The sequence below is a fragment of the Oryza brachyantha genome, chromosome 1 (assembly GCF_000231095.2).
Source record: "Oryza brachyantha chromosome 1, ObraRS2, whole genome shotgun sequence".
NCBI classification, from domain to species: Eukaryota; Viridiplantae; Streptophyta; class Magnoliopsida; order Poales; family Poaceae; genus Oryza; species Oryza brachyantha.
Genome location: NC_023163.2, coordinates 4,857,962 through 4,873,080, shown reverse-complemented (window position 1 = coordinate 4,873,080; position 15,119 = coordinate 4,857,962). Strand labels below are relative to the sequence as shown.

The window sequence follows — 15,119 nt, the reverse complement described above, 5'->3', positions numbered from 1 at the left end:
ACTTTTGTCTCTTGATTTGTTGTCTGTGTTCTTCTCTTGTTGCCTGCCCCGAACAACCAAGCTTTCTGGTTGTGAGTTAGAACCTTCAGAAGGTACCATCTTCTTCATCTTTTCTTTGGCATGCAAAGCATCATAAACTTCTTGTAAAGTTAGAGTATCACGACTATACAAGATAGTATCTCTGGAATTTGCATATGAGCTAGACAATGAGCACAACAGAATAAGGCCTAAATCTTTTTCATCATACTTTATCTCCATGGACTCAAGGTCAGCAACAATTTCCTTGAAAGTGTAGAGATGATCCATCATAGACTCATCATCTTGCAACTTGTGCAGAAATAACTTTTGCTTCAGGTGCATCTTGCTGGTCAGATCCTTTGTCATGCATATCTGTTCCAGCTTCAACCACAGCGTGGCAGCTGTCTTCTCCTTAAGCACTTCATGCAAAATATTATTGGATAGATGAAGATGGATATATGCCACAGCCTTACGGTCTTTCTTCTTTTCATCGTCGGACCAATCATTTGTCCTTTTGTTGTTGAATCCATCAAGCGCATCATCCAGATCTTGCTGTGCAAAAATTGCACGCATCTTCACTTGCCACAATGAGAATCTTGTGTCTCGGTCCAAAAGAGTTAGATCATACTTTAAACTCGCCATTGGGAATAAATCCTGAATCTGTTGGTATTAATATGTTGAACCCAAGCAGATACGCGAAACTCTAGTGTTCGGAACGATGCACAATAGATGATCTGACAACTTTTGGGTACACAAGATCGGGTAAATGTAGCAATTAAATCTGGAAAGAAAACGATGATGTTACTGTAGCTATACTGTAGCTGCTACAGTAGCACGGATTGGACGGTACAATCTGATGGCTTGTCCTTGGAACGATCAATTTTCCTCCCGCGTGCGCGCGTCTGCTCCTTTCTTTTTCTTCTGTGCGAACGCGACGTCGAGTCGGAGTCGCCGCCGACTCCGACCTGATCTCGACGGAACGGCGATTCCGTAGATCGCCGGAAAAGTCCGGTCAGCGGCAGCAGCATAGCGTAGATTAATCTTCACGGCTCTGATACCACTTGTTAGAAACAAAAGCACAAACGAGACACGGATTTAACGTGAAAAACCCTTGCGGAAAAAACCACGGGCGCCAACCTGCAAATTGCACTATGAGGATATGATTACAATGCAGGGGAAACAATGAGAACTCGTCTCTTCCCGTACAGACTACAAGAATATATATAAGGGGAAAAACTAAGAGTCCTAATAGGATAAGGCGAAAGAAACCTATTAGGAAACTAAGCTGACTCCTAGTAGGAAACAACTGGAAGAAACCTACTAGAAAACTAATCCGAATATAATTCCAGTTAAAATTCGGTTCACATATTTAACAGTGCTAACGTTACTGCTTTATAATTTGGCGTCCTACGTCGTCGTCGCCCGGCTGCGTTGTGCACAGCACAGTAGCAGTAGATGATGGATGTACCTGTACTGCCTGCCTGGCCGACCACAATTAATTAAAACCAGTGTGTACTCCATTAATTCACGTACTCGAGTCGCAGATCGATCTATCAATTATGAGACGAATGGAACAATTAATTAAAAATCGTGTGATCTTTAAAATCTATCTATTTTCTATTAAAATACATATAAAAATATACTAGCAGTAGATGATCGTGTGATCTTTAAAACCAGTAGATGATCGTGTTTGTTTTTATTATAAGTATTTTTTTTCTCGAACGCGTAAAAGATTTGCACGTCAATATATTAGCATGAAAGAGTTTGAGACACAGACGCTCTAGCCCAGACAGGCCATGGATGGAGACCCGAAACAAAAACGCCGGCCAAGCTGGACGACCAACTAGCTAGAGAGGGAACTTAGAGAAAAAACAGTTCCTCCCAGAGAAAAAAAAAGGGGCACACAACTAGTCTACACTATACTCCCAAAAGATCCCAAAGGAAGCAACATCTGCTGACGACCAGACCTGGCCTTACGAGCGGACATACTTTTGTTTTATTATTAAGTATAGCAAAATACCATGCTTTGCTATGGAAATATATTACAAAATGTTATAGCGATTTTTTCTCAACTATACTAATATCACTTATTTGAACCATATATGGACTATTCCATAATATCAAAAATTAATTATTTTAAAATTTATTAATAATCAAAGTTCTAAGAGTTTTGATCATCCTCTTATCCAAAATAATAGGAATTATTAAACTGGAGAAAGTACTCACGAGGAAACTGATGGCTCATGTGTGTCGAAATCTATGTGCCAACAAGCAGAGAGGCCAAGACGGTCTGCGCCCTGTTTTTTTCTTCGGCTTCTGCTTATTATAATTATAAGTTAAAATTTAATTTTTAATCTTAAATTTAGAGTTAATTTTGGATTTTTATCATAGTTTATTTTTTGGTTTTTATTTTTGATTACCAAGAACGTGTATATAAACGTTTTATTCACAAATTATTTTTCGTTTACAAATATGTCGTTTGGCGTGACAGTCCTGATCACAGCCTTCGCGAATCTTAAAGCATAATTAACTGCTTGCTCAAACTACTGACGACAAGAGATAAGTAAACATTTTGATGAGTTGAAAAGTAGTAGTATAATCAATCAGCATCAAGTATCAAATCTGAAAAGGCCCACAAGAACAATGAAGAATCTCATGACCTAGGATAAGGCGAAAGCTACGCTCCCACTCAATAGCTTCATGCTCATGATTCACCCTGGGAACTAAGCGCACGTCAGAAAGACACTGCCTTTTTAAATAGTTTCTCAAATGAGAGCAAGGTCGATAGAACACAGCTACTGCCTCCGTCCCGAAATAAGACCATTTTTAAGTTTTTTCATATAATATTTTAACTCTTCGTTTTATTGAAATTTTTTTGCGATTAATAATTTTATTCTTTCTAGATGATAAAACATGAATAATATTTTATATGTGACTATTTTTTTAAGTTCTTGTAAAAATTTTTCAAATAAGACGAATGGTCAAACATTGGACACGAAAAAACAAAAAATGAAGTTATTATGGGACGGGTAGTAGCTAGCTTCAATTTTTTATGGTCTCCCGTCCCGTAATAATTTATTTTTCGATTTCTTTGTCCAAAGCTTAACTATTCGTCTTATTTGAAAAATTTACATAAAAAATTAAGAAACTTAGTCATGTATAAAATACTATTCATGTTTTATCATCTAGTAACAATAAACATATTAATGCAAAAAAAATTCAAATAAGACGAAGAGTCAAAGCATTATATCTAAAAACTAAAAAATGATCTTATTTCAGGACGGAGGTAGTTATATAGAGAAATTTATACAATAATAACACATCAACATATATTACTACCCCGTCCCATAATAACATTATTTTTCGATTTCTGTGTGCAACGCTTTGACCATTTGTCTTATTTAAAAAATTATATAAAAACTTAAAAAAATTAGTCACGCATAAAGTACTACTCATGTTTTACCATCCATTAACAATAAAAATATTAATCGTAAGAAAATTTCAAATAAGACGAAGAGTCAAAATATTTCATGTAGAAACTAAAAAATAAGCTTAATATGGGACAGAGGTAGTATATCATTAATATATAACACATTTCTCATGCACATAATGTCTTAAAAGTTCATGCTATAGCTGATAATAAATCTAGGGTATATTCCACGTATAACCTAAAAACTCACTCAATCTTTTCTGTACCCCTAAAACTTACCCGATTCCTTCTAAACTCTTCAAATTTTAACATGATTCCTTCCATACCCCTACCGTTATATTTTTCTTCATTTTACTGTTAAGTTCATGACAAATGTCTTTAATGTCCTTGATGATTTAAGTTTAAATATAAGCCTGAAAAACGTTTATAAAATTCGTTTGAGTGCATAGTTTGTTCATTTTATGTAACTAATGAGACTAAATAATTAGTACATAAAATTTTAATGTAAATTTTAAAAACAAAAAATAAAATAAATATTTTATTTGAAATTTAGTAGGACAACAATTTTTTTTATCTGGAGGACTCTTAAAAAAATATCGTGAGCATTGGTAGTCCTATCTTCGTATAAATACTTCTTATTTTTTATGAATTTTAAAAAATAAAATAAATACATATTTTTATTTTATTATCTAAAAATAAATTGTCATAAATAATAAATCGCACCCCAAACTCATAACTATTAATAGTTTCATGCGATAAACTTTTATATTTTAAATAATGTAATTAATAAACTTTTATGCTCATTCAAATGGTAAAATGGTCAATTTTATAGAAATTTGGCTGTCAACTAATGGTCAACTGATGGCAGGGGTATGGAAGGAATCAAAATTAAATTTTGGGGTATACAAGGAAGCAAGCAAAATTCAGGGACATAGAAGCGATTAGCTAAAATTTTAGGGGTATACAAGGGATTATCCCATAAATGCTATATCTTTTTTCTTTTTCCTCCACCAAATATGATGTGACAAATTTTGGAGCTCACTTATATCACTTATTGTACTCACTCTTATATATTTTTTATTCAAGTAAATTTCACAAAATCATATGTACTATGGTCCAAGTTACATACAACCACAAGTTTTTGACACATCACATCACCGATATTATGGTATAAGAGTTTCATAAAACAACACTATTACTCAATTTAACTTGGTGCTGTGGTGAGATAAAAATGTTTAGTCTTGTATGGCTGCAACCTGTATATGGTACCAAACAACTTATAAATCAAACATAATTTTACATGTAATTTTATAAATTACAATTGTGGTTTAAATAATTGATCAAAAGTATGAACCATTAAACTCTTCGATGACGGTGTGTGAGCCTGGCGACAGCACATGGCCTCAAATTTTTTGGGGCCCCAAAATCGGAGGGCCCAGCTACCAGCTAGTGCTATTCTGATATGCACATGTTTGTGTTCCGCTAATGAAATGGCAAATAAATGAAGGGAGACGTGCAAGGGAGCGACATAATTTGGAGCATAATGGAACATGGAATTGGTGAACTGGCCACTTTCTGCCGTATGGTCCCCATGTTCATCACGCATACACATCGGTGGATAAAAAAAAATATTAGAAAGAGCTAAACGAAAGAGAACTGTTTCTAGCTTTTTATTTGTCTTTAGTAATACCATAAATTTTGTTGCGGGGGCTACGAGGAGGTTTCAATACCCAGATTGGGTAGGAGGGGCTGAACCCCGCTAGCCCTAGTAATAGATCTGTCCCTACGCATACGACCTTGGGTTCCAGAATTAATATGTGAATCACGTACAAATTGGATTAATTCCATGCAATAAGATACTGTAAACATGAGCAGAAGAAGAATCAAAAGGAATCCCCGACGTGAGTTCACACGACCAAACAGAATTAGACCTCTTCTTTCCTCATTATTGATTATGAGTTATCATGAGAGCAAGCTTCCCAAACTTATAAACGTGTTTCGTGAAGAAAAATTCTACAAAAGTTGATCATCTGACCTCTCAAAAGTAAATTTTTTAACTCTCAATCATTTATACTTTAAATAGCTATAAAAAATTAGATATATAAAAAAAATCTAAAAACCTTGTGAAAATCCACCTTAATCTACGCCGATTGAAACCATCGCCGTTTCATGACCTAATTTTTTTGCTAATGGAATTCTTCGTTCCGTCTTTTGCTTTATAAAAACTACAACTAATTATTACAAAGATTGCATGACAAAATAAACATAGATTACAAATTAAAAACTTCATTAAAAATAAGAAAATTACTTAAAAAATAAATTTCACGTTAGAGATATATTTTTGTCTCTCCTGACGACTTACAAGTTTGTTGTGTTCTTTTACACTGATTGGTCCTCGTTTTATGCGCGTGCGTTTCCCGAACTACTCAATTGTGTGTGGTTTTTTAAAAGATTCTATATAAAAGTTTATCACCTCATATTTCTAAAATAAATATTCAACTTTATAGTAATTAATGTAATTATTTACACCATTAAATAGTCATAAAAAGTTAGAAAAAATTTTCATCTACACCCTCGTCTACCAAAAAGAACGCAACCGTTGTATGACCCAATAAAGCAGTAACACTATCATCTTTCATTTCACCACGAAAACGTCTCGGCATCACTCTCTAAATGCGTAGGAAATACCAACTGCTCCCAAACGACACATCCATCCATGCAAAAGATTGTAACAACACATCCAGTTGCGTCTCTCGCTGTCGTCGTCGTTGGATCGATATAGCCAATAGTTATCTATTTGATATAAAAAAAACTAAACAAACAAGTTGTATAATGAATACTCTACTTGCTCGATTGTGCAATATTTAATATACTATTTTTTATGTCTTATGTTTGTTGCATCCAACCAATGCATAACGTTTTTCTCTAGGAAATATTACATACAAGTTGGGAGCACGTTTCCAAGCAGTAGATAAACGAAGAGACAACGTCTAAGTTTTTGCTGAGTTAACGATGCTACGTAAGATGATTAATATTATAGACGGCTATCGTCTCGCTGCTGTATATACCTAGGGATTACTGCTGTGCTGCATGCGTCTACCCAAGGCAAGCAAGACAGCTACGCCATGGTGAAGCAAGATATCTACCTATCAAATGGGGGGCAGAAGATGAAGAAGCCATGGATCGCTCTTGACCGGCTCGGAGCTAGGTTACTCTGGCAGGCGGCTTCTCCATGCTGGATGTGGAAGAAGGAAGCGTTTTGGGCTGGGAGATAAGTGGGCCGCTCCCGGCCTGATTGCTTGGGCCTAAAGCCCTGATCGACAAACTGGCCCGAAATTTTGGCACCCGGCACAGTTGTATACGCGAATAAGAAATCGACAAAATCTGTGGCTACTGCGTCTTCCTGATCGGATGGCTGGGCTTTATCGACATGGCTAGCTTGTGTTTAAAGGGCCCATTAATAAATTGTAGTCCACGGGCACATGTTCGAATACAACCTATTTATACATTCGCTTTTGACATGTTTGCTAGCAACGTATTGGCAAAAATATATACATGCTGCAAAGTTCATATATGCAAAAATTATATGTAGAAATTTACACATATATACCGTGTACATAGATATTTCTATACATATTAATTGTGTGCATATAAACCTTACACATATAATTTTTATAAATATAAATTCTAATGTATAAATTTGAAACAAATTGAAACTGTGCACAAACTTTATGCATAAGAATATTATACATAGAAACTTTGTGCATATTTCATGTATGTATAAATTTTGTACATAAATTTTTTCAAACGGATTTAGGAAACAAATGAAAAAAACAAAAACATGCACGTTTCCTATTTATACCCATGGATAGATACTAGTTCATATTGTACACGTCACATGTTTCCTAATAGATAAAAATACATAAGTCTCGATCGTTCTCTAACTCTAATTGAATACCACACATGTTTCCTAATAGATAAAAGGAAATAACAAGTCCTGATCGGATTCTAACTCTAGAGATAAAGAAAAATTCCTAAACTGACTCTAATTAATAGATAAAATTAAACCGCCATGTCTTGGTCTTCACGATTCCTTCTTGAACTCGGACTCTTCCAGATAAGATTTGCATCGGCTGAATGCGCCTTTTCTTAACATAATCCACTAAGAAATTTTACCAAATTTTGGTGTTAACAGAGGGGCAGAGTGCCATTAATTGCGGTGGCAGGGCGTCGAGTGCACCTGCGCGTGACTCTTCCTACGCCACGCGCCACCCCCTTGCAAACAGGTCGAAGGGACGGGGGTTGGGCGACCCGACCCCTAATACAGGAAGGTGACTGCCTCCCTGGCCTTCGACCCAACCCCTCTTGGCGCATGCACATGGCCCAAGGGCAGCTCCCTTCCCTTTACATGGTATACCCCCGGGCCCATATCATCAATATTACTTTTCGATAGTATCACATCAATATATAAATCTTATCTTCATATTCATCATATATGAGAGAAAAATACACAATTACAATTATCTTTCGTATGTAGATCTCGCAAACTGATCCATGTTAGTTCACACACTTACTCATCGCCAAATGCCAATTTTCCATCATAAATAAAAATCAAAGAACACTTGGATTCACCCTCTAAAGGTTCCTTTGTTTCGGGCTTATTGGCTTGAGCTTTTAAGCTCACTTTTCATTTATATGATTTATAAGTTGATGATTTAAAAGTTCTAAGTTTAATGGTGGGGTGCTACCTATGCTTTAAATAAATAAAAAAGTTACTCAAACCTAGCTTTCGGCTTAAAGGTGTAAGAGTGGTTTATGAATTTTAAAAAGTTGCTTGTTTGTTTAGGCTTTTTTTTTGCTTAAAAGTTGGCTTATAAGCCCAAACATAAGTGCCTAAAACCTCTAAGGTAAAAAAAAAAGGGGAGAAAATCATCTATTTATTATGGTAAAGGAGAAAGTTTGACATCCCTACACCGGAGTTGTAGAGAAAGTTCAAATACAAAATATCAAGACACATATATTTATGCTATGTTTTGGTTTACCACAACTTATCTAAGCTTAAACAGTTTGTTTTCATGTCTCCGTTTTCTAGCTTTTTTTCAAAGCGTGGAATGGAATATTCCCCTTTTTCTAAAAGAAAAACTTGCCACATACTAAGCAAAATTTAGCTACTTATGTCTATGATAAGCGGGGCACTAAACACATACCAAATATAATGTGGCAAACCAAATGCTAGTCTAAAATTGATCAAACCTATACCCCGTAACAAAAGAACCAATTTCTGGTTACTAATCCATACTACCATACATGGATATAGGAGCGCCCTGTAGTGGCGAACCTACGTTCACCTTCCCGGGGTTCTCGGACCCCGGATAAATTATCCGATTATACTAAATTATATCATATTAATTAGTATATGAGCATAAAAATTAAATAATTAGTATATATTAAATTTCTAATAATTTCTGTTCTGGTTCGCAGTTGGTGCCTGTGATAGGTAAGATGAAGTAAGGTTTTGCCATGAAGCCACTGCCAGTCCGCATATGCCTCCGGAGGCGGTGATTGGACAGGGATAATGCGTGCCGATCTGGAACGGGAGGAAATCGCCAAAACAGCCCGCCTCAGCACGCCAGGGCTCGATGTCGGCCTCATGGGCACCGGGCCCACCAGCTGTCCGAAGAAAGTACAGCTAACAACTAACTAAACGGTCGACAAAGGTATCCAATGGGAGGCTTCACTTTTTTCTCAGCAACATCATCAGGAGCTTACATGAAGCTTAAACCAACAGTCATCAGCCTTGTGTGTTCCACAAACATTGTATCCTGTGTGTGTGCAGTCACTGTAATGCACACAGATCACATCAGCATAGACAGTCCCAGTGCTTAGTGTGACTATTACAATGTCAGGATGGCCAATGTGTGGAACTGTCAGACCATGGCCCCTCCATATTCTTCCCTTTTTCATATGCATGTAAGAATAAATTATTTGACAAGAGTCATCTTTAGGGACCAACATCTGATAGCTCACATGTTCAAGCCCACAAAATCCACCAGGAAACCCACATGAGGTGTGTAGTTAGTGGGACTACCAAGTGTCTTGGTAGAACAGGGACCAATTACACAGAGAGCATGAGTGACATGGTGGTTGGATTAACCAAATGGGTTGGCAAAACTTCCATATTACATAAGTTGAATGTAAAGAGTGCAAATGCCATCTATACCTTTCTTTCATTGGGAGGTCTGGTAAACATGGAAGTGAAAAAAAAAATTTACAGTCGTTCTTCACAAGAATAGGAAGATGGTGTTTTTGTTCTAAAGGAATTTTGCAACAATGATGTACGCAAGAGATAAATGAAAAGAATAAATTAAGCAGGCAATCAACAAATGGTGAACGGGGGAGAACAGAAAGGTCATCGGATGAATAAGATCAGGAAAATTTCTCTTCGCTCTTGGTCTTCTTTCATGCTCGTCCTCATCAGGATAAGCTTCAGTGGATTTGTCCTGGCTTAGCCCGTGGTCGCTTGCCTGGAACTGGAGGCCTGAGGAAACATCAAATCATCGCTTCATGGACTAAATCCCATAATGCCTCACTGAATACTCCAGGAGCTGTTGGCTAGGGCAGATCATTTCCTTCACTCTTATACCATTTTTGTATATTTTAAATGTTGGAACAGTCCTCACATTTTCAGCTCGTGCAACAACAGGACACTCATTTATATCAACCTAAGTCAAGAACAGAAAAGTATTAGAAGACTTAGGCCAAAGATAGGAAATGTATGGATGAGTCATGAAACATCACTAGTTACCTTGAGGAAATTGATGGATGGGTATCTAGTACACAGAGCATTCACAAATAGGGAAATTTTGCAGCATTGCTGACTTAAAGGTGTCATGAAATGGACGACCGAAACACCTGTAAAATAGAAACAGGTCAATAAAAAAATACTTCAAAGGCACAAAACAAATCTAAGGAAGATAGAGGAACTACTGACTGGACAGTACAGAGGGCCATGGTAAAAGACAAAAGAGTGTGACCAAATGATGTACTTCCAACTAGCATTAGGACAATGACAGAAAGCAAATGTCATGTGAAGATTTGTTCGCACGGCAGAAAACAGTAACAAGTACTACCCAACATGTGGTACAACCTCAACCCTATCAGCAAAAGTCAAGATTAAAGTACTAGTAATTCCTGTTACACACCTGTAAGTCAAAATAATGAACTACAGGAATAAAAAAAAGCAGTTAAAGCAAAGCATCCAAATATGTCAGGTTATTTGAAATAATCAGATGGATTTGTTTGTTTTTAGGAGCTGAAAATATTAGAAAATTAAAAAATAATTATAGTAATATGTGCTACCATCTTTTACAAGCCAAATGAGATTGGTTCGCTTAGTTTGAATGCGCTACTCCTATGTTAACAGCCACTCCTTTCTGAGCAGAGATTTGAGTAAAGTGAACAAACATGTCAAGAGGGAAATAATCATCTCATCTGGATGTCATTTTGGTAATACCAGCTAAAAGGGGTTGCATCAACATATCTTCAATGGATTTGCTGCAACTTACATAACTCATTTCAGGATCAGCATGATTAGATTTGACTTAATGTCTAACTGCGATAGTGTGTTTAATACATTGAAGATTGTCACTTGCTATGGTTCTTTATTTACTCACTTTTGATTTTATTTTCTCTATCTCAGAGCAGGTACATATAGCTTAAAAGGGTGGATATGTGTTTGATGAAAACCTTAATACGGCAGATGCCAAGTGAGCTACTGTGTGCACACATTTTTGGAAAACCAATCCACTAAGCTGATTTTTAATACAACGATGAGCACAATGATTTATAATAATTTTCAAGCATTATATGCAGTAAAAGGTTTCTGTGGAGTTAGCTTACACCACCTACCAAAGAGATATTAAAAACATTCGGATTTGAAAACAATGAAATATTTCTGATAAAACAAACCTGGCAAGGATGTAGCCATCTGGAATTGTTCCATTCCTGTAATCGCCTCAACTTCTCCTCCAAACTTCATGTTAGATATCTCCTCGCCCCGAGAGGACTTCAGAGCAACCTGGGCATGGAAATAGGCTTCCGCCACTTCAGTGTCACCTGGAAGTTCCTTTCTAAGAATCTCATAATCTTTCACAGATTCTGCCCATCGCTCCATCTAACCAACAGAAGGGCAAAAAATACAGGAACTTGTGACTTTTCCAAGTTCTACATCAGGAAAAGAAGAGAACATCAAACCAGATATATGCTACCTTTCCATAGGAAGCTGCACGTCTGAGCAAAGCCTTCGGATAGTTGGGTTGAATCTTGAGTGCTTCATTGCAGTCCTCAATGGATTTGTCCCACTGGCCTAGTTTGAACCTGCAAGCTGCCCTATTGCAATAAAGGACTGGATTGACAGGATGATGCTTGAGCCCTTCACCATAAGCTAGGCAAGCTTCTGAAACTTTTCCAGAATTGAAGAGCTCATTCCCTAAAGATCGTGCTCTAGCCACAGCTTTCACATTGTTATGCATTGTGATAATTTCAGAATTTCCTGGATCTATTATCCTCGCGTTGTCCATGGAAGAAACAGCATGGTCAAACCTGCACAATTTTCAGTATTATCAAGTCACAGGCTAGCAAGGCTATAAGAGGGGGCTTGCAACTTGACTGCTAAGTCAAAATACTTTGAATAAAGCTGTTGTGTTTCTCTTTCCAGCCATGAGAACAAGATTCAACATTTTCTAGGGATGGCAAGACAGTTACTTTTCTCCTTTCAATCAAGTGGGAAAAGCAAAAATCTTTTGCTAAGGTGTCTTCTGTATCTAATAAGAAAGTCAATGGATTACCTTCCCAATGCCACGTCAACTTGGGCATGCACATAAAAGAGGTACGCATTGGCGAGAAACCCACAGAATTTGTTGTCTGAGGCACATGAAGATGAATAGTCCAACTTGGAAGCACTCGAGATAGATAGATCAGCCTCGTCAAGCTGATTGAGCCGGAGAAGAGCTTCTGCTCTAGAGGCGAAGAGCTGCAAATGGTGAATCACATAAGTGTATGTTCTTTAATCAAAACAGGGCTACTCAACACCATGGTACATGAAAGACAGGATCCAACCATAGCAGAGCAGTCAGCTCCTGCCGCAATAGAAGCATCACTTTCCCTTAGCACATTCTTCCAGTCCCCAGCTTTCCGCGCATCCATACATCTCCCAAGGTGTTTCTCCACTGTTTGTAATTTATGCAGCTCTAGGAGGTCAGGCTGAGGGGTCGCCAGTGAGAGGTGCCTCTGAGCATCCTCTATGTGTCCTAGCCTGCAGTTTAGTAAGAGAAATGAATTACTTGCACAAAAGGTAGAATTCAACAATCACAATATATGGTAGGGCAACTGATTGATATACTAGTAAGAACTAATGCTAAATAGCTTACTGAACAAAGGAACACTCTAGCAAACATAAGCACATTGGCTATTTCTCAGGTTGCCATTTACAGTATTGGCTGCATTTCCTGATTCTCTGAAAATTATCTGCTCCCAATGTAAGCAGGGAACTGCAGAGACACATAAACCAGAATTCCATGTGCAGATCAACTGGGTTCCATAACTCTGTAGAATTCTGAAGGTATAAAAATACGGTGCTTATAATAGAAATCCGTCTTCCATAAACGTGAAATAGTGAGCCAACACACTATGGCACCATGACCACGAATGGTTTGTAACCTCTGCTAAAAATAGCAAATTTTTAGGTTCCTATTCGAGCTACATTGTTGGATCAAAACGTGTACGTTGGATCGTCAGAGGAAAATTCGTTATGTACGCAGTAAAAGAGGCGGCTTTGGCGTCACAATGCAAGAAAAAGGGACAGAAGAATTGCGCTGCGTCCACAGATCCAAAGCCGTCGGAGGCGCTGGAATTCTCACCTTATATGCAGGGAGGCGAGGCGGTGGTGTGCGCGCCCGTAAGAGGGATCGATCCGAACCGCCTCCTCGCACTCCTTGACGGCCTCCCCGATGCGGCGGAGCCCAATGAGTGCGGCGGCGCGGTTGCCGCGGCACGCGGCATTGTCAGGGCACAGGGCGAGCGCGCGGTCGTAGAGCCTGAGCGCCTCCTCGAAGTACCCCTTCTTGTACTGCTCGTTCCCGGCCTTCTTGAGCTCCTCTGGGTCGGCACTGGACATGGCCCGCCTGACCACCGCATCCTCCTCGGCGACCACGACGCCGCCGCTGCGCGACCGCACTATGCTTCCGTGGCCGTAGTTGGCGGTGCCGGAGCCGAGCACGTCGTGTCGGGTGGCGCGGGGCGGGGGAGGCGGCGGGGGGGTCGCCGCGGAGCAGGAGGAGAGCGGCTTGGCGAGGCGGCCGGAGGGGCAGATATTCCCCGCGGGGAGCGCGTTGGTGAGCGGCGAGGTGGCGGAGCTGGAGCAGGAGCTGGAGCCAGAGGTAAAGATGAGGGGACCCGAGCCGGTCCGTCGGTGTCCCGGGCGCGACCCGCGGGGAGGCCCCTCGGAGGGCAGCGGGATCTCGCCGGAGTGGCTCCTCCGCGAGGCGAGGGCGGAGGCCGGGGCCCTCGACACCGAGCCCGAGGAGCCCGAGGACGAGCTCGGGGTGGGCAGCTTCGACGAGTGCGTGAGCGGGGACACCGGCGACAGCCTCCCCGGCGGCAGCGTGTCCGGCTTGTCCGTGGACGACAGCAGCACCGCGGCCGCGAAGGCGTCGGACAGCGTGTCCGGCATTGGCGGCGGCGGGCGGTGCGACATTCCGCCGAGCACCTCGCGTGGGTGGCTGGCTGCTGCTGCTGCTACTGGATCTCGCCCCCCGCTACCGCATGGAACGCTGCGCCCGCGGTGGTGGGGTTCGGGGATCTCGTGAGCGCGAGGCCGGGGAACAACTACGGCGGCAGCAGCAGCAGCAGCAAGAGGAGGAGGAGGAGGTGGTGGTGGTGGGGAAGAGGAGGGGAGAGGAGAGGAGTGGGAGTGGAGTGGGGGAGGGGTAGATTTGGCGGAGCGAGCCACAGCCACCGCCTGCGCGCGGGCGGTAACACCAGCGGCGCGGGCCGTGGAGCACGGGTGGAAGGTGAATTCCGACCGGGCAAAAAAAAAAAAAGCAACCAAACGCGGCGACACCCCGCTCGCTTCTTTTTTTTTTTCTTCTCCCCGTCACCGCCGCCGCGTGCCGACGCGACGCGACGGCGTTGGCGTCGGCGTCGTCGCCGCCGCCGCCGCCGCTGCTGCTCGTTATCTCGTAGTGTTGCGCGCGTTGGCACCGACGCTGCTGTCCTGTGCCGTGCACGTTGTGGCTGTGACCTGTAAGGAACGTAACCACCTGTGTGTTGCAGCGTGTGGTGTTTAGACTTGAGTCCTATGTGGGGGTGTTTTTTTTTCTTTTTCACCGAGAGCCCATCTATTCTATCGCTGCGATAAAACTTCCTGTTTTTTCTATATTTATATGTATTTTTATATTTATATATATGCTTTGATATATATGTAAATCTTAATAAATTTAAAAAAATTATAATATAAAACGGAGTAAATAATTAAGTATCGAACGGTGTTTTACGGGTAACTCTGGTGTGGAGAGAAATTGGCAACGGGTTACATTACCGTTTACGAGCCAAACCGTTCGGCAACCGCAAGTTTTTGTCTTTCTCTAATCCAAAGTGTTTGGTTTTCACGTAA

The 15,119-nt window shown here is 40.2% G+C and overlaps 1 protein-coding gene across 1 annotated transcript; it reads right to left on the bottom strand.

The window, feature by feature from the left end:
- Positions 1 to 9,589: 9,589 nt before the first annotated feature.
- Positions 9,590 to 14,563, bottom strand: LOC102715890 (TPR repeat-containing thioredoxin TTL1-like). The gene is made up of 7 exons (XM_015840500.2): positions 13,366 to 14,563; positions 12,566 to 12,761; positions 12,295 to 12,479; positions 11,716 to 12,049; positions 11,417 to 11,621; positions 10,254 to 10,360; positions 9,590 to 10,170 (listed from the first exon to the last, which is right to left on the bottom strand). Exons 1-7 carry the CDS (start codon positions 14,199 to 14,201, stop codon positions 10,018 to 10,020), a joined length of 2,016 nt encoding a protein of 671 aa, XP_015695986.2. The 5' UTR covers positions 14,202 to 14,563; the 3' UTR covers positions 9,590 to 10,017.
- Positions 14,564 to 15,119: the final 556 nt, after the last annotated feature.

Coding starts and splice junctions, on each gene's coding strand:
- LOC102715890 (XM_015840500.2), bottom strand. CDS start 14,201: ATGTCGCACCGCCCGCCGCCGCCAATGCCGGACACGCTGTCCGACGCC. Junction 11,622..11,715: donor GTGCAGCTTCCTATGGAAAG/GTAGCATATATC, acceptor TCTGTTGGTTAG/ATGGAGCGATGGGCAGAATC. Junction 10,361..11,416: donor GATGGCTACATCCTTGCCAG/GTTTGTTTTATC, acceptor TCTATTTTACAG/GTGTTTCGGTCGTCCATTTC.